General features: G+C 45.6%; 1 protein-coding gene across 1 annotated transcript in view; it reads right to left on the bottom strand.

Annotated features, from left to right (window-relative positions):
• The window catches only part of KSR1 (kinase suppressor of ras 1), a 180,099-nt gene extending 161,364 nt beyond the window's left edge, over window positions 1-18,735 (bottom strand). The window contains exon 1 of the mRNA XM_083350342.1: window positions 17,845-18,735. Within this exon, the coding sequence (XP_083206468.1) occupies window positions 17,845-18,141 (297 nt within the window). The 5' untranslated portion in view covers window positions 18,142-18,735. The remainder of the gene's footprint in view (window positions 1-17,844) is intronic.
• Window positions 18,736-21,358: the final 2,623 nt, after the last annotated feature.

Below are 21,358 nucleotides of genomic sequence, written 5' to 3' on the forward strand. Positions count from 1 at the left end.
GAGAGTTTACCACCACCTCTGTGTGAGCAGTTTCTCCTGCTCTTCTCATTCTGTAAGACAGAAGGCTGCAGTAAAGCCTGCCCTCTGAGCCTTTTCCCACCCTACATTCACCATCCTATAAGGCCACCTCACCTGATCTCCTCAAAGGATTGCCTCTGTCTTCTACCAGATTTGGGATTTGACTTATTGGACTTATTGGAGGTGTTACGTTTTCCTCCTGTGGATTGCCAATATAATCCCGTTCATAAGATCCTTCCTATGTGGTCTGACTTTTCTCAACAGGAATCAAGCACTTAAGGATCCATTCGAAGCAGTAGCTAAGCAGCTAAATGTTATGGACAAATAATACTAGGCACAGCTAATACCCACCTTCTCCTGCAAGCTCCCACCCCTTCCTTTCCCGGGCATGAAATCCTGTTTGTCAGCAGGAGACCAGTTTCACAGACACCTTATGCAAAGAACAACAGCCTTACACCAAATCAGATCTTTCAGCCTTACTCTGTCTAATGACAGGGAAGGCTTCTTTGCATGCTAATTTAGGAACAGTCAGCGCGGTGGTCTACTAAGTGATGTTTATCCAACTCAGGAGGTCCTCTCTGGTTTCAATTGAGGTTCAAGAAGATGCCCTACAATTTCACATGGAAGAGAAAGAAACGGGAGAAGCACATAAGGACAGACTTCCAGGTTGTATGCTAACCCATAGTTTGCTGCTTCCGCCACAATTGGTCAGGTTCATACAAAACACTGTTCATCTTAGGTGAACAGCAAGATGTTGACACTCTGCCTCTCTCTTTCATGCATAGCTTTTTCCCCTTCCCACTCTGAGCTTGTTATTGCAGGTAATCTTCGATTTACAAATACAATTAGGACCAGAATTTTCACTGTTGTTGTTGAGCTAGCCCTGCTCAGTTTTATGATGTTTTTTTTTTTGCCACGGTTGTTAACTGAGTAACTGCAGTTCTAAGTGAATCATGCAGTCATGGAGTGAATCTGGATTCCCCCATTGACTTTGCTTGTCAGAAGACAGCCGGAAAGATCATAAATGACAACCACATAAGATACTGCAACCGTTATAAATATATGCCGGTGACCAAGCGCCAGAATTTCAACTGTGGGAACGTTTCACACATAAAGAACATTATTTGGGAAGCACCTGGTAGTCACAGGCATTATGTCACATAAGCCTGAAATAAGACACTCAAAGAAGTTTTATAATGTCATTCTGAAGCAATGGCTCTTACAATTTCTGTTTACAGTGACCATGTTTTCTTGGGGGAAAACAGGACAACGACATTCATAAAGATAAAAAAAATCAAGTATTTATAACTTTGCTTTATAAAGGAAAATTCAGTTGTAAAATCAAGAAAAACATTACAGAAATGCTAATAATAATGCTAATAATGCTAATGATGATGATGATGTCGTCGGGGCATGGGAACTATGTCCAAAAACTTTGCAAAAATACATCAAGAAACTGCAGCTTCCTGCAATAACTCCAGCAAAGCTACAAAAAACTGCGCTACTCGGAACATCTTACATTTTAAGGAGATACCTGGTTGATACCTGGGATGCTGGCAGCAACCCATGTCAACCATTAGTGCCAGTCAATTTGAGTGTTCAGTTGACTGAGGTTCATGTTTAATGAATAATTTTTTTAATAATAATAATAATAATAATAATAATAATAATAATAATAATAATAATTTGGAAGGTACCTTGGAGCTGGGGGGCAAGTAACAAGAGCTCACCCCAATGTAAGGAGTTCAGGTCTTGAACCTGGGCTTTCAGCTGACAAAATCAGTGTCTTTAACAGCTGAGCTACCGTGAAATGGGTACTATATTTGGCCATTCCTTTTGCCAAAAACAATTTAAAAATTGCAGCCCCACCTCTTGCTTTCACAGCTTTACCTTTTGTTTTCCCCATAATGGAAGTTCATTGTTAAAAAAAATAAATTATAAACCACCTGAACAAATGAAAGCTACCTTTCAATAGGGGTCAGAAGAGTTCACCTGTTTTTTTCCCCCGCCCACAACTTTGCCCAAATTCACTCAGTGCCACTGTAACAAAAGCAGTCCAAAAGAACAAAAAAGAAAATTTATTAACGTTGGCACTCAGAAAAAGGTGAAAGGATCAACTCCCATCGAAGAACAAACAAGCAAAAAGAGACATAATATACTAATAAATTTCCTAGAAAATAACAAGCAAAATTGTTTAGAACAATGATAAGCTAGGATCAGATGAGCAATATTAAATTTATTTAGAGTATGGCAACAATATAAAGAGAGATGAGCATAAAGTTAGCAGACATTTTTATTGTACGGTTTACTTCCTGAACCAGCTAGCACAATTACAAAACAAACCAATGAAATAAAAGAAGAAGTTGGACCCTAACCCTGAAGATGGAACTTCTCACAAAATTACAGTTACTGTGGGGTCCTTGCTGCTCTCTGAGCTTGGTGGTTTTCTTGCAGATGTTTCATTACCAAACTAGGTAACATCATCAACACTAGAAGACTGGGGGATTTGCTGTCTATTTCTATACAAGTGGCTTGCCCTGCATTAATGCGACTGTTTTTGGTGGTTCCTTGATTAGGTTGTTGTTTACCATTGGCTTCTTTGTCCTTGATTGGGATATTGTTTACTTCTTGATTGTTGGTCTGGTATTAACCTTGGTGTTAATATAAAGCAACTTTATTTAAGAGTGTCTTAACTGAATTGATGACCCTCCCCGAGCACACAAGGTACCCATAATTGCCCATGGAAACCCAGGTTTTTATTTTGGGTTGTATCAGCAGCAGCCTGATTTCATTAGGGTCTCTGGAGAATTGGGGCTCCCAACAGGGAGGGTTCTAGGCCTAAGTATGGTAGGCCAGGGGTCCCCAACCCCTGGTCCATGGACCAGTACCAAGCCGCAGCATGCCAGCAACTTGGCTACACAAACAAGCAAAGCCCCATCCGCGGGATGCAGGCAGCACACAAAACCACACAGTCTCCAGTCCACGGAAAAACCTCTCCACGTAACCGGTCCCTGGTGCCCAAAAAGTTGGGGACCTCTATGGTAGGCAGTCACCTATGATGTGAAACTTTAGGGAGCGCCAAAATTGAAAAGACTTCCAAAATACAAAATGCTGATAATCTTTCCTCGTTGCTTTAGAACTTTTTCTTTCTATGCTTTTCGAAAACACCCTCAACGTCAGTCAAGTGATAGTGAAGAGCACACGACCCAGATGTTGCAAGTCACACACACAAAAAAATTGTGATTACCGCTATGGACCTCAGGAAGCAGATAATGTCAGCCTGGGAAGGTAATCCAGACAAGAAGCATAGTGAGAAGTACTAGCTGTATCCTTATTATAAGGTTACATTAACAGAATTTTGCAAGACTACTCCCTCACCTTTAAAATCCAAGAAACTAGTGTGTGTGTGTGGGGGGGGGTCCTTCTGAGATGTTTACCATGCCTCATTACTTCTGCAGATTCATCTGCCTCTTTCTGAATGTTGTCTAGTTTGCAATTCTTCCCTCTGTCTCCAAAGGTCATTCCCACATGTCATTACTGTAAGCCTTCGTAGGTGATTGTTTGGTGGACTGTTTTTGATTTAAGCAATGGCTTCTAGGGACAGGATGTCAAAAGAGCAGACCCATTTCCCTTGCCCTTAAGAATCTGTAAAAGCGTTTCCCACTACCCACCCAGCCCCCATTTCGAAGGAGATATGTTCCAAATCTTTCGGGCAAGCTCTGGAATTCTGGAAAAAGATGTCCTGAATTCTATGTACAGGCTACCCCAGCCGTTTTGCAAGCCATGATGCACCCTGAATGCTCCAGGATCCAGAGACAATGAATTACAGCTTTTCTACATCTTTGGAATGCAGTGTTTGCTTTCTTTTATTTGCAAGTCAGATCCCCACCTCACTGCCTACAAAGGACTTTACCACACTTGTATCTGAAGTGGGATGCTGGCGGGAGCTAGTTAGTGGCTCACCCACAAAGTGCAAGCAAGAGTTCAAGGCCTCACCAATGGTCCATATCTGCATCTACAAACATTTACCAAAATGGCAATGGTCAAACCCAGACATTCACTAAGCAGAAGACAAACAGCTGCTGCTGATCCTCTTCCTCATCTTTAATCTTTCATTACCTGTTAAGATATCAGATCTGGAATACAATACAACCCTTTGGATGATCGCTAGATGGAAGCAAAGAGACATCCAAACAACTAGCTGTTGTGCTGCCATCTGTTGGTCAGGTCTGAAAGTTCATATATGGTAACCCTATTATGACCTCATCGGCTTTGTTTTTTTTCCCCTCCAGGCAGAGATGCACAATCTCAAACAAAGTACTCAGTTACACCCACCATCGTTTATGTTTTCTGAGAGTTATCATAAGGCCGACAGAGGGTCCAGTTGTGTAACCAAAGATTAGGCTGCGACTGGGGCTGTGCAAGTCCGCTTTCTTCCCCAATGTGCTTTTAGTAGACACCAGGAGGCATCAGAGACATTCTCACAGGCATTGTATTCTCTATCAGCTGCAAAAGGAACAACATGAAAAAGTGGGAGGACTGGATAATCCTTCCACCAAAATTATCTCCCATATTTGTCGCATATTTGTAGGAGCCAGATGTTCTTGGAGAAATGCCAAGGTTGCTTGGTTTGGATTGTTTTGCTGGAAAGCACAAGTACTGCAAAGGAAGAAAAAAATCCATCTTCCCACCAAATACTCCCAGTTGATAATTTAAGACAAAATTCAGCAACAAGGCATTTGGGGATATGGTCTGAAATACTTAAAATGAACTTTTTTTGGGGGGTGGGGGGTGAAGCATCAAATCATACGAGATTTCAGCATTTTTACATGAAATGAATTACCGGTAATGTCTCATTGGATGTGGCATCTTGAAACTTCAACCAACATAGTAATTAAGTTTTTTTCTTTTCATCCTGCCCCTCTCTCTACAACCTTGTTTCAAGCTATGAGTAAGGCAGGAAGCTTCAGAAATTATTCACCAGGTGTTGCAGATGAGACAATCCAATTAAACTACAAGTGAGAGAGGGAAAAGAAGGGACAAAGCATATTGGCACCTATATAAAGGGGTGGTGATAAGTAAATTAAACTATTATAAAACTGCTCTAAAAAGAAGATTTAGTTTACCAACCAAATCACAACCATCACAGCTGCGCCCGTCCCATTGCCAGCAATGGCAAAACCGTCCTGATACGTTGCGCGACATCACATGACACCGTGAGTTTGACATGTCTGATCTATCACACATCCTCGAACCCCTTTCCCAATATCAATAGAAGAGTTCAGGGTTGAACGGTAGGATCCTTGGTGCTTTCTGAGCTTGGCTGTTTTCTTGCAGACATTTCATGACCCAACTAGGTAACGTGATCAGTGCCACATCACTATTATTACCTAGCTGGGTAATAAAACATCTGCTAGAAAAACAACCAACCTCACAGAACACTAAGGGCCACATTATTCAAGATGCTACAACAAAGCTCTGGGAAGTCGGGGAGGGGGGAGGGGGGGGAGGGGGGAGGGTTAGGGAGGGTTAGGAAGGGTTGGGTGGGGGGAGGGGGGGAGGGATTGTTAAAGATAAAATGTATTGTAAAACTTTTCAATAAAAAAAAGATGCTACAACAAAGAAGAGGGCATCCAGTGCTTTCACGTGAACAGCCATGGTCAGTTTGACAGTTTGGGTCACCACCTCCCATCTCTTTAATTAAATGGTGTCCTTTTTTGGGACTGTTATTTACTGGGCTTGTGGTGATATACCACGTGTGTTGCTGGAGCAGCTAATGGCTCTCCAGTAACCCAGACTAGCTGTCTCCTGTCCTGCAATTGGCTAGCTCCAGGCAGCAAGAGTGGGTTCAAACCTATTGGCTGCTGCCTAGGGGCTATTGTGGCTGGTTGCAGCCAAGTTTCAGTACAGTTCTAGCAAGAATAAAGTATGTGTTATCCTGTACTCAGCCTCATGTCTTCCTTCCTGCACCAAAGAGCCCATTACTTAACAGTGGTGATGAAGGTGGGATCCTGTTTCGCCGATTAAGAGCTGAAGTCAACGAGGGGTCGGCAGCACACGCCGGAGGGAAGAGGCATTCCCCCCCCCATCTAGGCCAGCTAGCAAGCCACACTAGCAGCCTCGCGCTCAGCGGACGCATTCCCTGAGCCTAGAAGCAGAATCCGAAGATAGCAGGAATCTGAAGGAAGAATGCCAAAGGTCAGCAAATTAAGAGAATTTGACATGAAGCATCCGGAAGAATGGCCATCTTACCTTTCGCAAGTAGAAAACTATCTGAGAGCAAATCAGATCGCGGAGGAAGGTCTCAAGGCCGCAACATTGCTTTGTGTGTGCGGCCCAGCAACCTTCGACTTGGCAGAGAATCTTTTCGTGCTGACGCCCATCGAAGCAGTCTCATACGCAGATCTTAAGAAGAAGCTAACCGGGCACTTCCAGCCCAAGATGTCTGAGATGGCTTGGAGATTCAAATTTGACCAAAGAGTGCAGCTACCCGGGGAGACAGCTTCAGAGTTCATTGCGGGCCTAAGACAGGCCGCACGCCTTTGCAACTTCTCAAACTTAAAAGAACGACTAAGAGACCGGCTCGTCTGTGGCCTTCGGGACAGAACGCTTCAGCAAAGACTGTTTGCTAGACCCAACTTAACATTTTCCGAGGCACAGAACGAGGTGATGGCCGACGAAGCTGCCGGGGGCGCAGTGCAGACTGTTCAGCTTACCAAACCTTCAAAAGTCGAATCGGTCCATCCTGAGGTCGCCAAATGCGCCAGAGCATCGTCAGAGGAAGAAGAACCCGAAATCAACAGACCTCAAAGGCAATCCAATGCGCAACACCACAACAACCACCAGCGAGAGGACGGTTACAAGGCAGTTCTGTTACCAAGATGTAAGAGGTGCGGAGGCAACCATCTTCGCGCCAATTGCAGATTTTGTTCGGCCACATGTAGAGCTTGCAGAAGAACAGGCCACATCGCGGTGGTTTGCAGAGCCCGCCAGAGAGACCGGCCACCCAAACACCAGTCGGAAGAACTGACTAGGAGAGGTACTGGGGCCCAGGGTCCAGTTAGTGTGGGATTCTTCAGAAGCCGTAGAAGCATATGCTGCACCAGGGCTCGACGCCCCCTCAAACCCAAACTTAAGCTCTTGGTAGAGCTACAAGGAGTTCCATGTAAGATGGAATTGGACTCCGGCTCTGCAGTCTCAATCATTTTGCAAGACACATTTGACTTCCTGTGTAGGTGCAGTAATAATTGGGCTAAACTAAGACCCTCAGATATCATTTTAACGGATTTTCAAAACACTCACGTTAAAGTTAAGGGTGAAGCCACATTATTGGTAAAATTTAAAGGGTTTTTGGGGCACTTGGATGTAATAGTAATAGGGGGCCAAAGAATGAGTCTTATTGGACTTGATTGGTTTGATGCCTTAGGTATTCAGATTACTGGCATAAACTGGACACAAACTGCAGACCTCATGTCAGTGTGCGAAGAATACGCGGATGTTTTTGATTCAACCCTATACACAGGCCCGCCTATTTCTTTTAAGTTAGATCCTAACATTGTTCCAATTAGGGTTAAACCTTGCAGGGTCCCCTTTGCCTTAAAACACAAAATTGATTCCGAAATCGATAAGCTTGTAGAACAGGGCGTGTTACAGCCTGTTGATGGGGGAGAGTGGGAAACTCCTATTGTCACCCCACTGAAGGCCAACGGGGAAGTTCGCATTTGCGCTGATTATAAATGCACATTAAATAAGGCCCTCAAGCAACACGCTTACCCGGTCCCAGTGGTGAACCATATTTTAGCCTCCTTGCAAGGGGGAACCATTTTTGCTAAACTTGATTTAGCACAGGCCTATCAGAAATTGCCAGTTGATGAGACCACAGCTACAGCTCAAACGATCGTGACTCACAGAGGGGCGTTCAAACTTAAACGCTTACAGTTTGGAGTCAGTGTTGCACCGGGTATTTTCCAAGGGATTATGGAACGGACACTTAAGGGCATCCAGGGCGTCTGCCCTTATTTTGATGATGTTCTTATTGCAGGGGAATAAGGCTCAGGGCTGTTTTGCAGAGGCTTCGCAAAGCAGGCCTCAAATTAAAAAAGAACAAGTGTAGTATTGGGGTTTCATCAACAGAATTCTTGGGGTTCCGAATTGATGCTAATGGCATTCACCCCGCTGATTCTAAAGTGAAGGCCATTAAGATGGCTCCTAGGCCCAAATCAAAAGGAGAGCTTCAAGCATTTTTGGGTCTCCTAAATTTTTATCATACATTCCTACCGCATAGCAGAGCCCCTCCACAGGCTACTTGACAAAAAAGCTCCTTGGAAATGGACTAATTTACATGAAAAAAGTTTCCAGGACTTGAAAGCACTACTGTCTGAAAAATCAACTGTAACTCATTACATAGAGTCTAAACCTGTATGTCTTGCAAGTGATGCATCTCCCTATGGGGTGGGGGCAGTCTTAAGCCACACAGAGAAAAATGGGAAACAGGTTCCTATTGCATTTTACTCAAGGACCTTGCCCTCTGCTGAGCACAACTATGCCCAGATTGACAAAGAGGCCCTGGCCATAGTTGCTGGAATTAAAAAATTTCATGATTACTTATATGGCAGGGATTTCACTGTCTACACTGACCACAAACCTCTGTTGGGACTGTTCACAACAGACAAACAAACCCCCACATACTATCTCCAAGAATGTTGAGATGGTCTATTTTTCTGTCTGCATACAATTTTGAACTAATTCACAAACCAAGGAAGGAAATGGGCCATGCTGATGGCCTCAGCAGACTACCACTGCCACTAATGGATCCAGCTCCAGCTCCTGCTGCTAGAATACTGTCCATACAGGACATACCTGAGTTTCCCCTCCATGCAGGGGACATTGCTGCTGAAACTGCCACAGATAAAATACTTAGTAGAGTGTTGTCATGGGTATACACGGGCTGGTTGGAAAAAAGTCCAGGCTCTGAATTTCAAAGTTTTTTTGTCAGGAGACATGAGTTGTCTGCACATAAAGGGTGCATTTTATGGGGGGACAGAGTCATAATTCCCACTTCCCTAAGAGACAGGGTTTTACACTCATTACATGAAGGCCATCCAGGCATTGTCAGAATGAAAGCTTTAGCTAGAAGCTACCTTTGGTGGCCTAGCCTTGATAAGGCCATTGAGAGTCAAGTCTATGGTTGTTATACATGCCAGCAATCTAGGCCTGAAATGCCTCAGGCCCCAGTTCACAGGTGGGAGGAAACGCACACTCCCTGGTCTAGGATTCACATAGACTACGCTGGGCCTTTTCAAGGGCAACTCTTCCTGATAGTAGTGGATAGCCACTCAAAATGGCTGGAAGTAATTCCAGTTCCTAATATGACTACTGCTAGGACCATCCAGGTGCTGAGAAAACTCTTTGCAACACATGGGTTGCCTGATGTCTTAGTTTCTGACAATGGGGCCCAATTCACTGCTGCTGAATTTCAGGCTTTCCTTAGAGCTAATCTCATCAGACATGCAACGTCTGCAACCTTTCATCCATCTTCTAATGGTCAAGCTGAACGCATGGTGAGGACAATGAAGGAGGCACTCAAGCGCATTGTCACAGGTGACTGGCATCACAGATTGGCAGATTTTTTACTCTGCCAGCATTTTACACCCTGCACGGCCACAGGTAAAAGTCCTGCAGAACTACGTTGGTGGAGGTGTTTGATTACTAAACTGGACAGGTTGCATCCAGACAGAGTGGCAGCAGAAGCCTCTCGACCAAAGCCTCCGAGGGGGCTGCACATGGGCGATTGGGTTTGGGCCAGGAACTATGGTCAAGGGAATTTATGGGTTCCTGGTCAAATAACCAAGGCATCTGGACCCCTATCTTATGAAGTGGGGTTGGAGGGAGGGCGAGTTGTCAGAAGACGCATTGATCAACTTAGGAAAAGGTTTCCAGAATGGCCACTAAGTGAGGACTGCATCACAAGTCCCTCCCAAGGTCCTCAAACTTGTGGCCAAGCCAGCCCTCACTTGGACCACCAGGGTTTTTCCTTCTCAGCGGAGATGGAATCTGAGGAAGAACTGGGTAGCACGGGAGTGCAACATGGAACCCCTGATGAAGCGAGCCAGCCGAACTTCAGCAACCGCTGTGTCTACTCTGCTGGACAGACTGACTCTAGGGTGCGCCAACCTGGTGAGGCCAGCCAGAGCGTTTCGATTCCCCTTGACACAGGAGCACAAAGGGACATGGGTGTACCCAGCCCACTGAGTAAGCTGGTAGACCACAAAGTGATGGGAACTCCAAGACGTTCCTCTAGGCCACACAAGCCTCCTGCGTACCTCACAGATTACATTTTAAAATAAAGTGATGTATAGTGTTGTAAAACTTGTTACCACTAACTACAGAAACTTGTGCATTGTGAAACTGCCATTACTGCAATGTAAGCCTGTTCATTAGATGTTGTTTAATCTCATTGTAGCCACAGTGAATTTATTATTTATTATTTTTATTATTATCACCACAGTTGTATGTGAGTTGATTAATAAGTCTTGACAGCTGTCAAGACTAATCGCGGTTGTCATAGTCTGATCTAAGAGGGGAGGGGTATTATGTACTGGTCTTGTGGTGATACACCACGTGCGTTGCAGGAGCAGCTAACGGCTCTCCAGTAACCCAGACTAGCTGTCTTCTGTCCCGCAATTGGCTAGCCCCAGGCGGCAAGAGTGGGTTCAAACCTATTGGCTGCCGCCTAGGGGCTAGACTATATATTGTGGCTGGTTGCAGCCAAGTTTCAGTACAATTCTAGCAAGAATAAAGTATGTGTTATCCTGTACTCAGCCTCGTGTCTTCCTTCCTGCACCAAAGAACTCACTACTTAACAGGGACCTAGGAAGCACACCTTCCCCATAACAGCACCTGTCCTCTGGAGTGAGATTTCTCCCATCCCCACACCCAAGAGCTGCATGGCTCCTACTCTGTTGACATTCCAAAAGGCTATAAAGACCTGGCTATTCTCCCAGGACTTGGTCTAGGGTAGACAAACTCCCTGTTATAGACTGTATGTGGTCTGGATTGCTATTTTCTAACTTACTTTGCAATTTCTTATATTACTTTCATAATAGTATTCGTATTCATTTGTGTGTGTGTGTGTGTGTGTGTGTGTGTGTGTGTGTTTTAGTTTGTGAGCAAATCAGAGTGAGTAGGAATTGGGGCCACAAACATCAAATCAAATAAAAAGACATACCTATCTATGACTTTCACATTATCTGCCTTTGCACAAAGCATGGAACATACACTGATCCCCTGGGCTCAGTTTGCACAACACAGAGTGATGTGGAATTACAGATACTGCAAATCAACACTCCTTATCCCTGGATATTGACCACGTTGGCTGAACATGACTAAAATGAACCACAAATGGCAGGCCACAAGGTGCCCATATCAGCTCTATCATAATCCACTCAACTCCCCCCACCAAGCATCTCCAATGGACACCAATGACCTCATTTTCTTGTCTTCTGTGGTTTCTCACAATACAAGCCAAGCACGTAATTACACAACATCACAGGATAATGTAAGGACCAAGACCGGAGAGAGAGCCCGTCTGGTATAATGGTGAAGATAATGGGTTAGAAGCTGGGGGACCATGAATTTGAGTTCTAATCCAGCTTCGGGCACAAACCAGATGGGTGACCTCGGGCCAGTCCATCTCTCTCAAATCTAGGAAGGTGGAAGCCACTTCTGAAATCCTGCCAAGAAAACTTCAGGGGCTTGTCCAGGCAGTCATCAGGAGTCAACACCGATTTGAAGATACCAAAGAGAATGGAAATACCCCCAAAGAAAGTTACCAAAGAAAAGTTGGGCGCTCCAACAGAAAGAAGCAGAGCATGTAGAAGCCACCTATTTATACTCTAGCCCAGGAGTAGGCAACCTCGGCTTTTTTATGACTCGTGGACTTCAACTCCCAGAATTCCTGAGCCAGCCATGCTGGATCAGGAATTCTGGGAGTTGAAGTCCACGAGTCATAAAAGAGCCAAGGTTGCCTTCCCCTGCAAGTTATCTGCAAACAGAACAGTGATTCCAATTCTGTGATTCTGTGTTTTCCAGCCAAAATTTATCTTGGTAGCACAACAGCCCAGCTTCCCGTGATGTAATCTTTTTAGGAAAGGCTTTGAAAGGAAAGCATCTCCGCTTGAAGTTCTCCAATTAAGAGGTCACCACCTCTCTGGGTCACTGATTTCACTGCCGACCTATTCTAACAAAGAGGAACATTTCCAAATATGACACATGTTCTCTGCTGATAGTCCAGGACTGATAATGGGAATGAAGAATGTTTGTATTAGATAGCTTCTTATTACATACCAAGCAGGATAACAATAGCAAGAAAGCAGGAAAGCAAACCCTGATGGTGGCACAGGGAGTACTTGATTTATCACCCCTGTTGAGACCAGAATTTTCTTTGCTAAGCAAGGCAGTTGTTAAGTGAATCGTGCCCAATTTTATGATTTTTGCCAGGGCTGTTAAGTGAATCACACAGTCATTAAGCAAATCTGGCTTCTTCAATTGACTTGGTTTGTCAGAAGCCAGATGGGAAGGTAGCAAATGGAGATCACATGACCTTGGGACGCTGCAACTGTCATAAACACATTTATATTTATATTTATATTTATTAAATTTTTATACTGCCCTTCTCCCGAAGGACTCAGGGCGGTGTACAGGGCAATAAATATCGAAATACAAAAGTTAAAAAAGAATTAAATAATTATGCCCAATATAATACAATAATTAAAACTATGCTAAAACCCAAACCCAAACCCCAAACCCATCAGACCAGGCCGGATTGTTCAAATAAATAGGTTTTTAGATCGCGTCGGAAGGAGCGAAGGTCGGGGGCCATCCGGAGCTCAAACGGCAAGGGGTTCCATAGGTCTGGCGCGCCCACAGAGAAAGCTCTCCCCCTGGGGGTCATCAGACGACATTCTCTGATCGGAGGCACCCTGAGGAGGCCCACTCTGTGGGAGCGCACTAGACGGAGGGAAGTTGACGCCGGCAGCAAGTGCTGCCGTAGGTAGTCCGGACCCATGCCATGTAGGGCTTTATAGGTCATTACCAGCACCTTGAATCTCACCCGGAGGGCAACTGGCAGCCAATGCAGCTCGCGGAGCAGAGGTGTAACATGGGAGTATCGGGAGACCCCCAACACCACTCGCGCGGCTGCATTCTGCACCAGTTGAAGCCTCCGAGTGGTCCTCAAGGGCAGCCCCATGTAGAGAGCACTGCAGTAGTCCAAACGAGAGGTCACGAGCGCATGAGTGACTGTACGCAAGGCCAGTTGCAAAGCACCAAATTTTGATCACGTGCCCACGGGAACGCTGTGAGGACCAGTCATTTTCTTCACTGCCATCATAACTTGGAACAATTGCTAAACGAATGGTTATAAGTTGAAGACTACCCACAATGCCCATTGTCTTGTTTGGGCCAACACAACTGGAGGGCGGCATATTGCCAAATCCTGGGAATAGTATACAAAATGACCACAACCAGGATCCAAACACTCAGACGGATGAATTATAAGTCACTGCGTCACACAATCTAGCCAAGATTAACTACCAACCTCACATCACATAAAAATCAAGCCCTGTCTCATTTCCACCCAAAGAAAATAAACTCTGTGAAAACCATGACATATTTGTAATATTTAATCCAGCCAGTCACTAACCCGGTCAGGGTATCTTCTCCTGACAATAAAGGATCATATTTACCAGATGAAAAAGCTGCCACTCTAATAAAATGGGGATTCCTGCGTACTTTCTACATTTTTGTTTGGGTGATCTTGTATACTAAATACTAAAACTAATACTAAAAGAATACTGAGGATGATTTAATATGCAAATAAACCTTTCCCTATTGTTTGAGTGTGAGAAAGGAGTTGAGGAGTGTGCAGGTAAACCATCAGTTAAGGATGCCATGCTGCTCAATCTTAATGGAGAGTTTGCAACAACACACCCTTGCCTGTCTAGCCCTCCAGCTCTTTTTCTTGGAGGACTGACAGGTAAGAAGACTGCTGACCTGCTGCTTAAGTTTCCAAAGTAAGCTTACCCTGCTATTGACCTGGTTAAGCATGCCAGGCTAATCCAGGCTGGGGGAGAGGGGAGGGAGAAAGGGAGGTGGGCAAGGGGGTTGTGCAAGTTCAGAAGTGTGAGCATCAGGAAGTGCTAATTGAATAATTTGCAAAACTGAGGTGCCCCTCTGGAATGAAGGTTTTGCAGACGATTGTCTGGTTTGCCTTGAGGGCATGAAGAAAAGAAAATAATTTCAACAGACTTTAGCACAGTCTTCTTGCACTTTGCTCATTTATTTAAGAGCAGTTAATATCCTTTTACCTTTTGGAATTTGTAAGTGAGGGTTGGGATGCTTTGACGTGACAAACTTAACACCCAAACCAAAATAAAGCCTGTTGTTCTTCATGGATAGAAGGATACACTTATCTATAAAAAAAAGCAAAGACTCTGCAACTCAAACGTGACCCCAGGTGATCCCTATTTATCGTAGTTATCTTGACACCCGTATGAAAATCTTTCCCTTCTTTCAGAATTTTCTTTCAATTTTCTATTTAAGCCCACAACCTTGGATAATAATGGACTAGGCTCCTTCCTATCTATGTATCAAATAGGTCCAACCCTACCCTAACTTGTTAACTCCGAACATTTTAACCCTACTGTAACTGTCACAATGGAGGACAAACCGGCAGAAGACTAGCAGAGCAAATCCACGAATGCCAACTAACAACCGGAAGACATGATGAAAACTCTTTAATTGCACAACACAACTGTGAACATCCAAAAACTCTAGGGAATTTGTGGAAGCCTAATACTCAGACAAATCAGCCACTAATAAGCACACAAGATAACCTACATTCACACACTATTCAAGAAAGACAATCAAAAAGCTAACAAAGAAATGAAATGACCAAAACACCACTTGGCCAGCAATCAACACCTGAATAAACAGGGATTAACACCAGGATTAATACCAGACCCGCAATCAAGCAGTAAACAATGCCCTAATCAAGGAACTACCAGCTCAGACAAACAACAAGAAGAAAACAACACTCCCACCTATAACAACAAGCCAAGTCATCATGTATAAAGAAAGAGCAAACCCCACTCCCTTTTGACACTGAAGAGGTTACCTAGTTGGGTAATAAAATGTCTGCAAGAAAACAACCAAGCTTAGAAAGCACCAAGGACCCCACTTAACTTTTTCTTCTGAGATCAGCCAAGGTGCCAGACTAACTTAACCATGTTCACTCAACCCACTTTTCAGAATTTGCACAGCCCCACTATACAGGTAGGCCTCGACTTACAACAATTTGCTTAGTGACCATTCCAAGTTACAAGAGCACTGAAAAAAGTGACTTATGACCATTTTTCACATTTATGACCGTTGCAGCATCCCCATGGTCATGTGATTTACATTCGGATGCTTGATAACTCACATTTATGACGATTGCACTGTCCCGGGATCACGTGATCGCCTTGTGCGACCTTCTGACAAGCAAAGTCCATGGGGAAACCAGATTCACTCAACAACCTTGTTACTAATTTAACAACTGCAGTGATTCGCTGGACAAATGTGGCAAGAAAAGTCGTAAAAAAGGGCAAAACTCACTTGACAAATTTCTCACTTAGCAACATAAATTTTGTGTTCAATTGTGGTTGTTAAGTAGAGGACTATCGGTGCCACAAATCACCAACATAGGCTGGGATTACATGTTAAAATATGGTTGGTTGGTTGGTTGGTTGGTTGGTTGGTTTGGTTCAGCATATTATGTAAATACAGAGAACACGAAAAAAACCAGGAGCTAATTTTGTTCAAACCCCCTCCACCTCTAACAAATAAATGCACCCCAAGATGCCAGAGTGTATATCCTGTCTCAGCAAAAGCCATCAAGGGGAGTCAAAACTATCCAAGCAAAAACAGGGCAGAGGAATCCCCTCCCTTAAAAAAACCCTATTGTTGCAGGAAGATAAGTCACTTATCTCTACCCCTCTACAAGTCAAAAAGAGACTATTTCCTTTCCTTGCAGCATGGAATGCATTGAGACACTCCGTTATATACACATTCCTTTTTTTTTTCTTCCAGAAGAATTTATAAAAGCATTTATAAAAATAAGCCAGTTTAGGAAAGATTGGCAAAAAGCCATTTGGATCTGTCTCTTGGGAGTTTCTCTATTATCAAGTGTTTTCTGTTGTTTAGGCTGCTTGATCCGTTGCTTGGAGGAATTTATTTTCAGGCAAAATAAGAACGGGGGGGGGGCGTCTATAAACCAACACGCTTCAATAAACAGCAATATACACTGAAATTGAGAATATAACACCTCTTTACTGCAAGGAGATTTACCTTTCCACAACAGGTGGGAAAAGACTGAAGGGGTAATCGATTCTCCAGGAACGGGTATCTATAATTTCCATGGGGGCAGAGGGCGGGGAAGAATGATTTACTGGATGATGGCAATATAAATTAACTCATCTATACAGGAGAAAGATGGGTGAGCCCAATGGGTTAGGTTAAAATAGGACTGGATGAGGCTGACTCCTCAACGTGTGGCCCGAACTCAGATCCCTGGCTCAGTATGTCTTGTGAACTCAGCGCAATGGATGAATTCAGTTAGCCATGGTTAGGTCAACCAAGGATTTAGTATGCCTTGCCAAAGCAGCCAAAGAGAATAAGATCAGCCCGCAATTACAGCCAAAGAAAACAACATCAGTCGCACTAAGGAAAACAGTAGCAGTTAACCGCTGGGTAAATGGCTCCCGTTCCCAGGAAAGTGAAGATATTTTTTTAAAAAAAAATAAATAAATAAATCCGGGTAAACCAGGGGTCTTCAAACTTGGCCCTTTTATGACTTGTGGACTTCAAATCCCTCAGCAAGCTGGCTGAGGAATTCTGGGATTTGAAGTCCACAAGTCATAAAAGGGCCAAGTTTGAAGACCCCTGGGGTAAACTATGTTGGAGGGGGGGGCGTAATGAAATGAGATACAACCTTCCAGAGAGATCCAAACGCGCTCGTACATTACTGTCTTAACGCCTTTTCGATTCGTTAAGGACAAAACCCAAGTACGCTTCCATTCCCGTCCCTTTTTCGCTCATCACCTCCACTAGTCGCAAGAAACCACGCGCAACGTGCCTCTTTGTGGCATCTACTTAAGCAACCGTCTTCCAAAATTGGCTTATTGAAGAGTTCTTTTGAGGGGAGGGAGGGGGTTATCTCCTTAAGTAGCCTCATGACTCCCCAACCTGAAGTAGGTATCCCTTCCCCCCACACACACACCTCAAAAGAACTCTTCAATAAACCAATTTTGGAAGACGGTTCGGGTTGCTTGAGAAAGACAGGGAAAGTTTACCACCACCCGCCGCACATCTCCACATTTCTGGGGGAAAAAAAAACACACCTCCGTGGGGAGGAAGCTGGAGGGGATCGGACACCCACCTCACCCATCAACCCCACTTAATAATAATAATAATAATAATAATAATAATAATAATAATAATAATAATAATAATAATAACAACAACAACAACAACAACAACAATAACAATAACAATAATATCATCATCATCATCATCATCCCTCCGGCTGCTTCCCAAAGCAGGACCAAGGGAGGCGAGCTGCAAAGCTCCGAGGAACCTCCAGGGGGCAGCCAGGAGCCAGGGGAAAAAAACAGGCGCTTTGCTGCGCCCTGGTGATGGTGGGGATCTTTGCAAGCGAGACGCCGAGGGGCTACCCCGCGGGCGCCCTTCGCGGCGGGTGGGGCCGAGGGGGCGCCTCGCTCCGCGTACCTCCAGGGTGCGGATCTCCTGCTGCGTGAGGTCGTTGGATGCGGCGCACTTGGTGCGGAGCCCCTGCAGGCTGGAGAGCGAGATGTCGATGAGGTCCTGAAGCTGCCCGCATTGCTGAAGCGCGTAGCCGGCTCGGCCCAGCCCGGCTGGCCGGGATCGCCGGCAGCCACTGCCACTAACGCCGCCACCGCCTCCTCCTCCTCCTCCTCCTCCTCCTCCAGCTGCTGTCCCGTCGCCGCCTTCCCTCCTCTCGACCATCTTCTGGGCACCTCCACGCGCGACCGTGGCTCTATCCATGTCTCGGCATCAGGGCGGCTGCTGCGAGAGGGCTGCCCTGCGCCGGAGCGAGCGAGCGAGCGAGCGAGGGAGAGAGGGCGGGCAGGAGGGAGGGAGGAAGGGAGGGAGGGAGGGAAGGAAGGGCTCTGGCCCGGCTCCGGCTGCCCCTTCGAGTCCGAGGGAAAGGATCGAGGCTGGAGCTTTGCAGCGCCGCCGCCGCCGCTTTTATTGCCTCGGCCGCTTGCTCAGCGCCCGGGAAGATGCCCCCTTCGAGTTCATCGGGGCATCCGCGTTGAAAGGAACGGAGGGCACCGCTTGCACATCACGGAGACCCAGCAAGGAAAGGAAGGGAGGGGGGTGGTGTAAACATTGTTTTTGTGTATGTGTGTGTGTGTGTGGGAGGGGGGGTTTAAGAACAGCAAAATAATTGCTCAGCCGCCGCCGCTGCTGCAAACTCGCCCCGTCTGGCTTTCTCTCCTCAAGGCTTCTTTTCTTTTTTCTTTTTTTAAAATTATTTAAATAAATATATAAATAAATCCCTCTATCAGCTGGCGCCAGGTCAAAGCCGACTGGGATGCTGGGAGTTGTAGTTTTAATGGGAGAGGGAGGACCGGCTAGGCCAGGGGTAGGCAACCTCGGCTCTTTTATGACTCATGGACTTCAACTCCCAGAATTCCTGAGCCAGCTTGGCTGGCTCAGGAATTCTGGGAGTTGAAGTCCATGAGTCATAAAAGAGCCGAGGTTGCCTACCCCTGGGCTAGGCCCAGGGGTAGGCAACCTCGGCTCTTTTATGACTCGTGGACTTCAACTCCCAGAATTCCTGAGCCAGCTATGCTGGCTCAGGAATTCTGGGAGTTGAAGTCCACGAGTCATAAAAGAGCCGAGGTTGCCTACCCCTAGGCTAGGCCCCGCCTCCCCCGTCTCTCTTTCTCTCTCTCCCCGCCTCCCGCGTCCTCCTCCTCCGCCCACTTTGTGAGTCTGCAAGCCAAAACAGTCCGCAGCATTGCGAGCCTGCCTGGGCGGGACGTTATAGTAAAGGCCCGTTAGAATGGGGGGGGGGGTGTCGGAAGTGGTTTTGGAGGCGGAAAAGTGCCCCCCCCAGTCCTGTAAGCTCCCTTTGGTCGGCCCCTCCCCTGCCAGCTTAGTCTCCCTTACACAATTGTGTTGTGATGGGAGAAAAATAAGTTTTGTACTGCATTTAGTGATAAGCACATAACTCAGGGGTCTTCAAACTTGGCCCTTTTATGACTTGTGGACTTCAACTCCCAGAATTCCTCAGCCAGGCATGCTGGCTGAGGAATTCTGGGAGTTGAAGTCCACAAGTCATAAAAGGGCCAAGTTTGAAGACCCCTGACATAACTAAACAGATAGAAGTAATACAGGGGTTGACCAACCTTGGCAACTTTTTTAAGAGTCGCGGACTTCAATTTCCAGAATTCTACAGCCAGGCAGGCAGGCTGGCTGGAGAATTCTGGGAATTGAAGTCCACGCCTCTTAAAATTGCCAAGGTTGGATACCGTTGTTTTTTTACTACCGATAGGCCCGTCTGAAGTTTAAACTTTTCCTCTGCTGCGAAGCAGTGGTTGGCTTTCAGCCCACCAGCTTTGATTGATTCTACTTTTCCAGTTTCACATGACACAATGAATCATAAACTTGGATGTCTAGCTTGGCTCTTTAATTTGTGGTTCAATGTCTAGTGCAATCCCTGGCACCCAGGTCCATTCAGCAAACCATGGTTTAGTTAACCAAAGAACAATGTGTTTGTTTTTACTTTTATTTTTTTAATTTGTAGCCTGCTTTTCTTCCTGGAGGTCAAAGCAGCTTGCAACGAGAGGCTTCTTTCATTTTATCAGATAATATGTTGTCGAACACAGTCTTTCAGTTTTGTGGGGTCCACCCCATGGTTTTCTCAGCTGTTTTTCACAAAACTGTAACTAGGCACATGGGCTGGTTTTACACAACTCATGCTAAGCTCAAAGGTGGTTGACCAACGTGTGACTCAGTGTGCTATGGAAATATAGCACTTGTATGATTGATTTATGGTTTGCTGTGTTATGCAAATCCAGGAAACAAGACTTCTCAGAAGCTAGCAGAAGAGCAGTAATACCCCACATGACACAACTAGGATAATTGGATGATGTGATATGCAAAGTCTTTGTACATTAAAGCAAAATGTGTACACGTAGCCCAAAATTTCTATTGCTAAGCGAGATAGTTGTTAAATGAGTTTTGCCCCATTTTTCTTTACCTTTCTTGCCACAGTCAAGTGAATCACTGCAATTGTTTAGTAATAGGGTTGTTAATTTAATTTAATTTATTAATATTTCTATACCGCCCTTCTCCCGAAGGACTCAGGGCGGTGTACAGGGCAAGAATAAAACACAAAGCTACAAAAATTAAAAAGTAATTAAATACATGCCCAACAATAAATACATTAATAAAACCCCAATAAAATGATAGTAAAACCCCACCAATCCCCCCTCAGGCCAGGCCGGCTTGTTCGAACAGGTATGTTTTCAGATCGCGGCGAAAGGAGCGAAGATCGGGCGCCGTCCGGAGCTCAACCGGTAACTGGTTCCATAGCTCCGGGGCGCCCACAGAGAAAGACCTCCCCCTGGGGGCCACCAATCTACATTCTCTGACCGGTGGCACCCTGAGGAGGCCCTCTCTGTGGGAACGCACAGGGCGGAGGGAAGTTGACGCCGGCAGCAGGTGTTCCCTGAGGTACTCCGGACCCCTGCCATGTAGGGCTTTAAACACCATGACTAGTACCTTGAATCTCACCCGGAAGACAACTGGCAACCAATGCAGCTCACGGAGCAGAGGTGTAACATGGGAGTATCGGGAAACTCCCAACACAACTCTCGCGGCTGCATTCTGTGCCAGTTGGAGCTTCCGGGTGGTCCTCAAGGGCAGCCCCATGTAGAGAGCGTTGCAGTAGTCTAGTCGAGAGGTCACGAGAGCGTGAGTGACTGTGCATAGATCATCCCGGCTTAGATAGGGCCGCAACTGGCGCACCAGGCGAACCTGGGCGAAAGCCCCCCTAGTCACAGCTCCTATGTGGTCTTCCAGGGTGAGCCGTGAATCTAGGAGGACTCCCAAGTTGCGAGCCCTATCTACGGGGGGTAATAATTCGCCCCCCATAGAAGAGATGGAATGTCCGAATAAACCCGGGATGAAGGTATGTTAAGTGAGTCTGGCTTCCCCCCCCCCCACTGGCTTTGTCAGAAGGTTGCAA

Source organism: Vipera ursinii, assembly GCF_947247035.1.
Source record: "Vipera ursinii genome assembly, chromosome: 1".
Taxonomy (NCBI): domain Eukaryota; kingdom Metazoa; phylum Chordata; class Lepidosauria; order Squamata; family Viperidae; genus Vipera; species Vipera ursinii.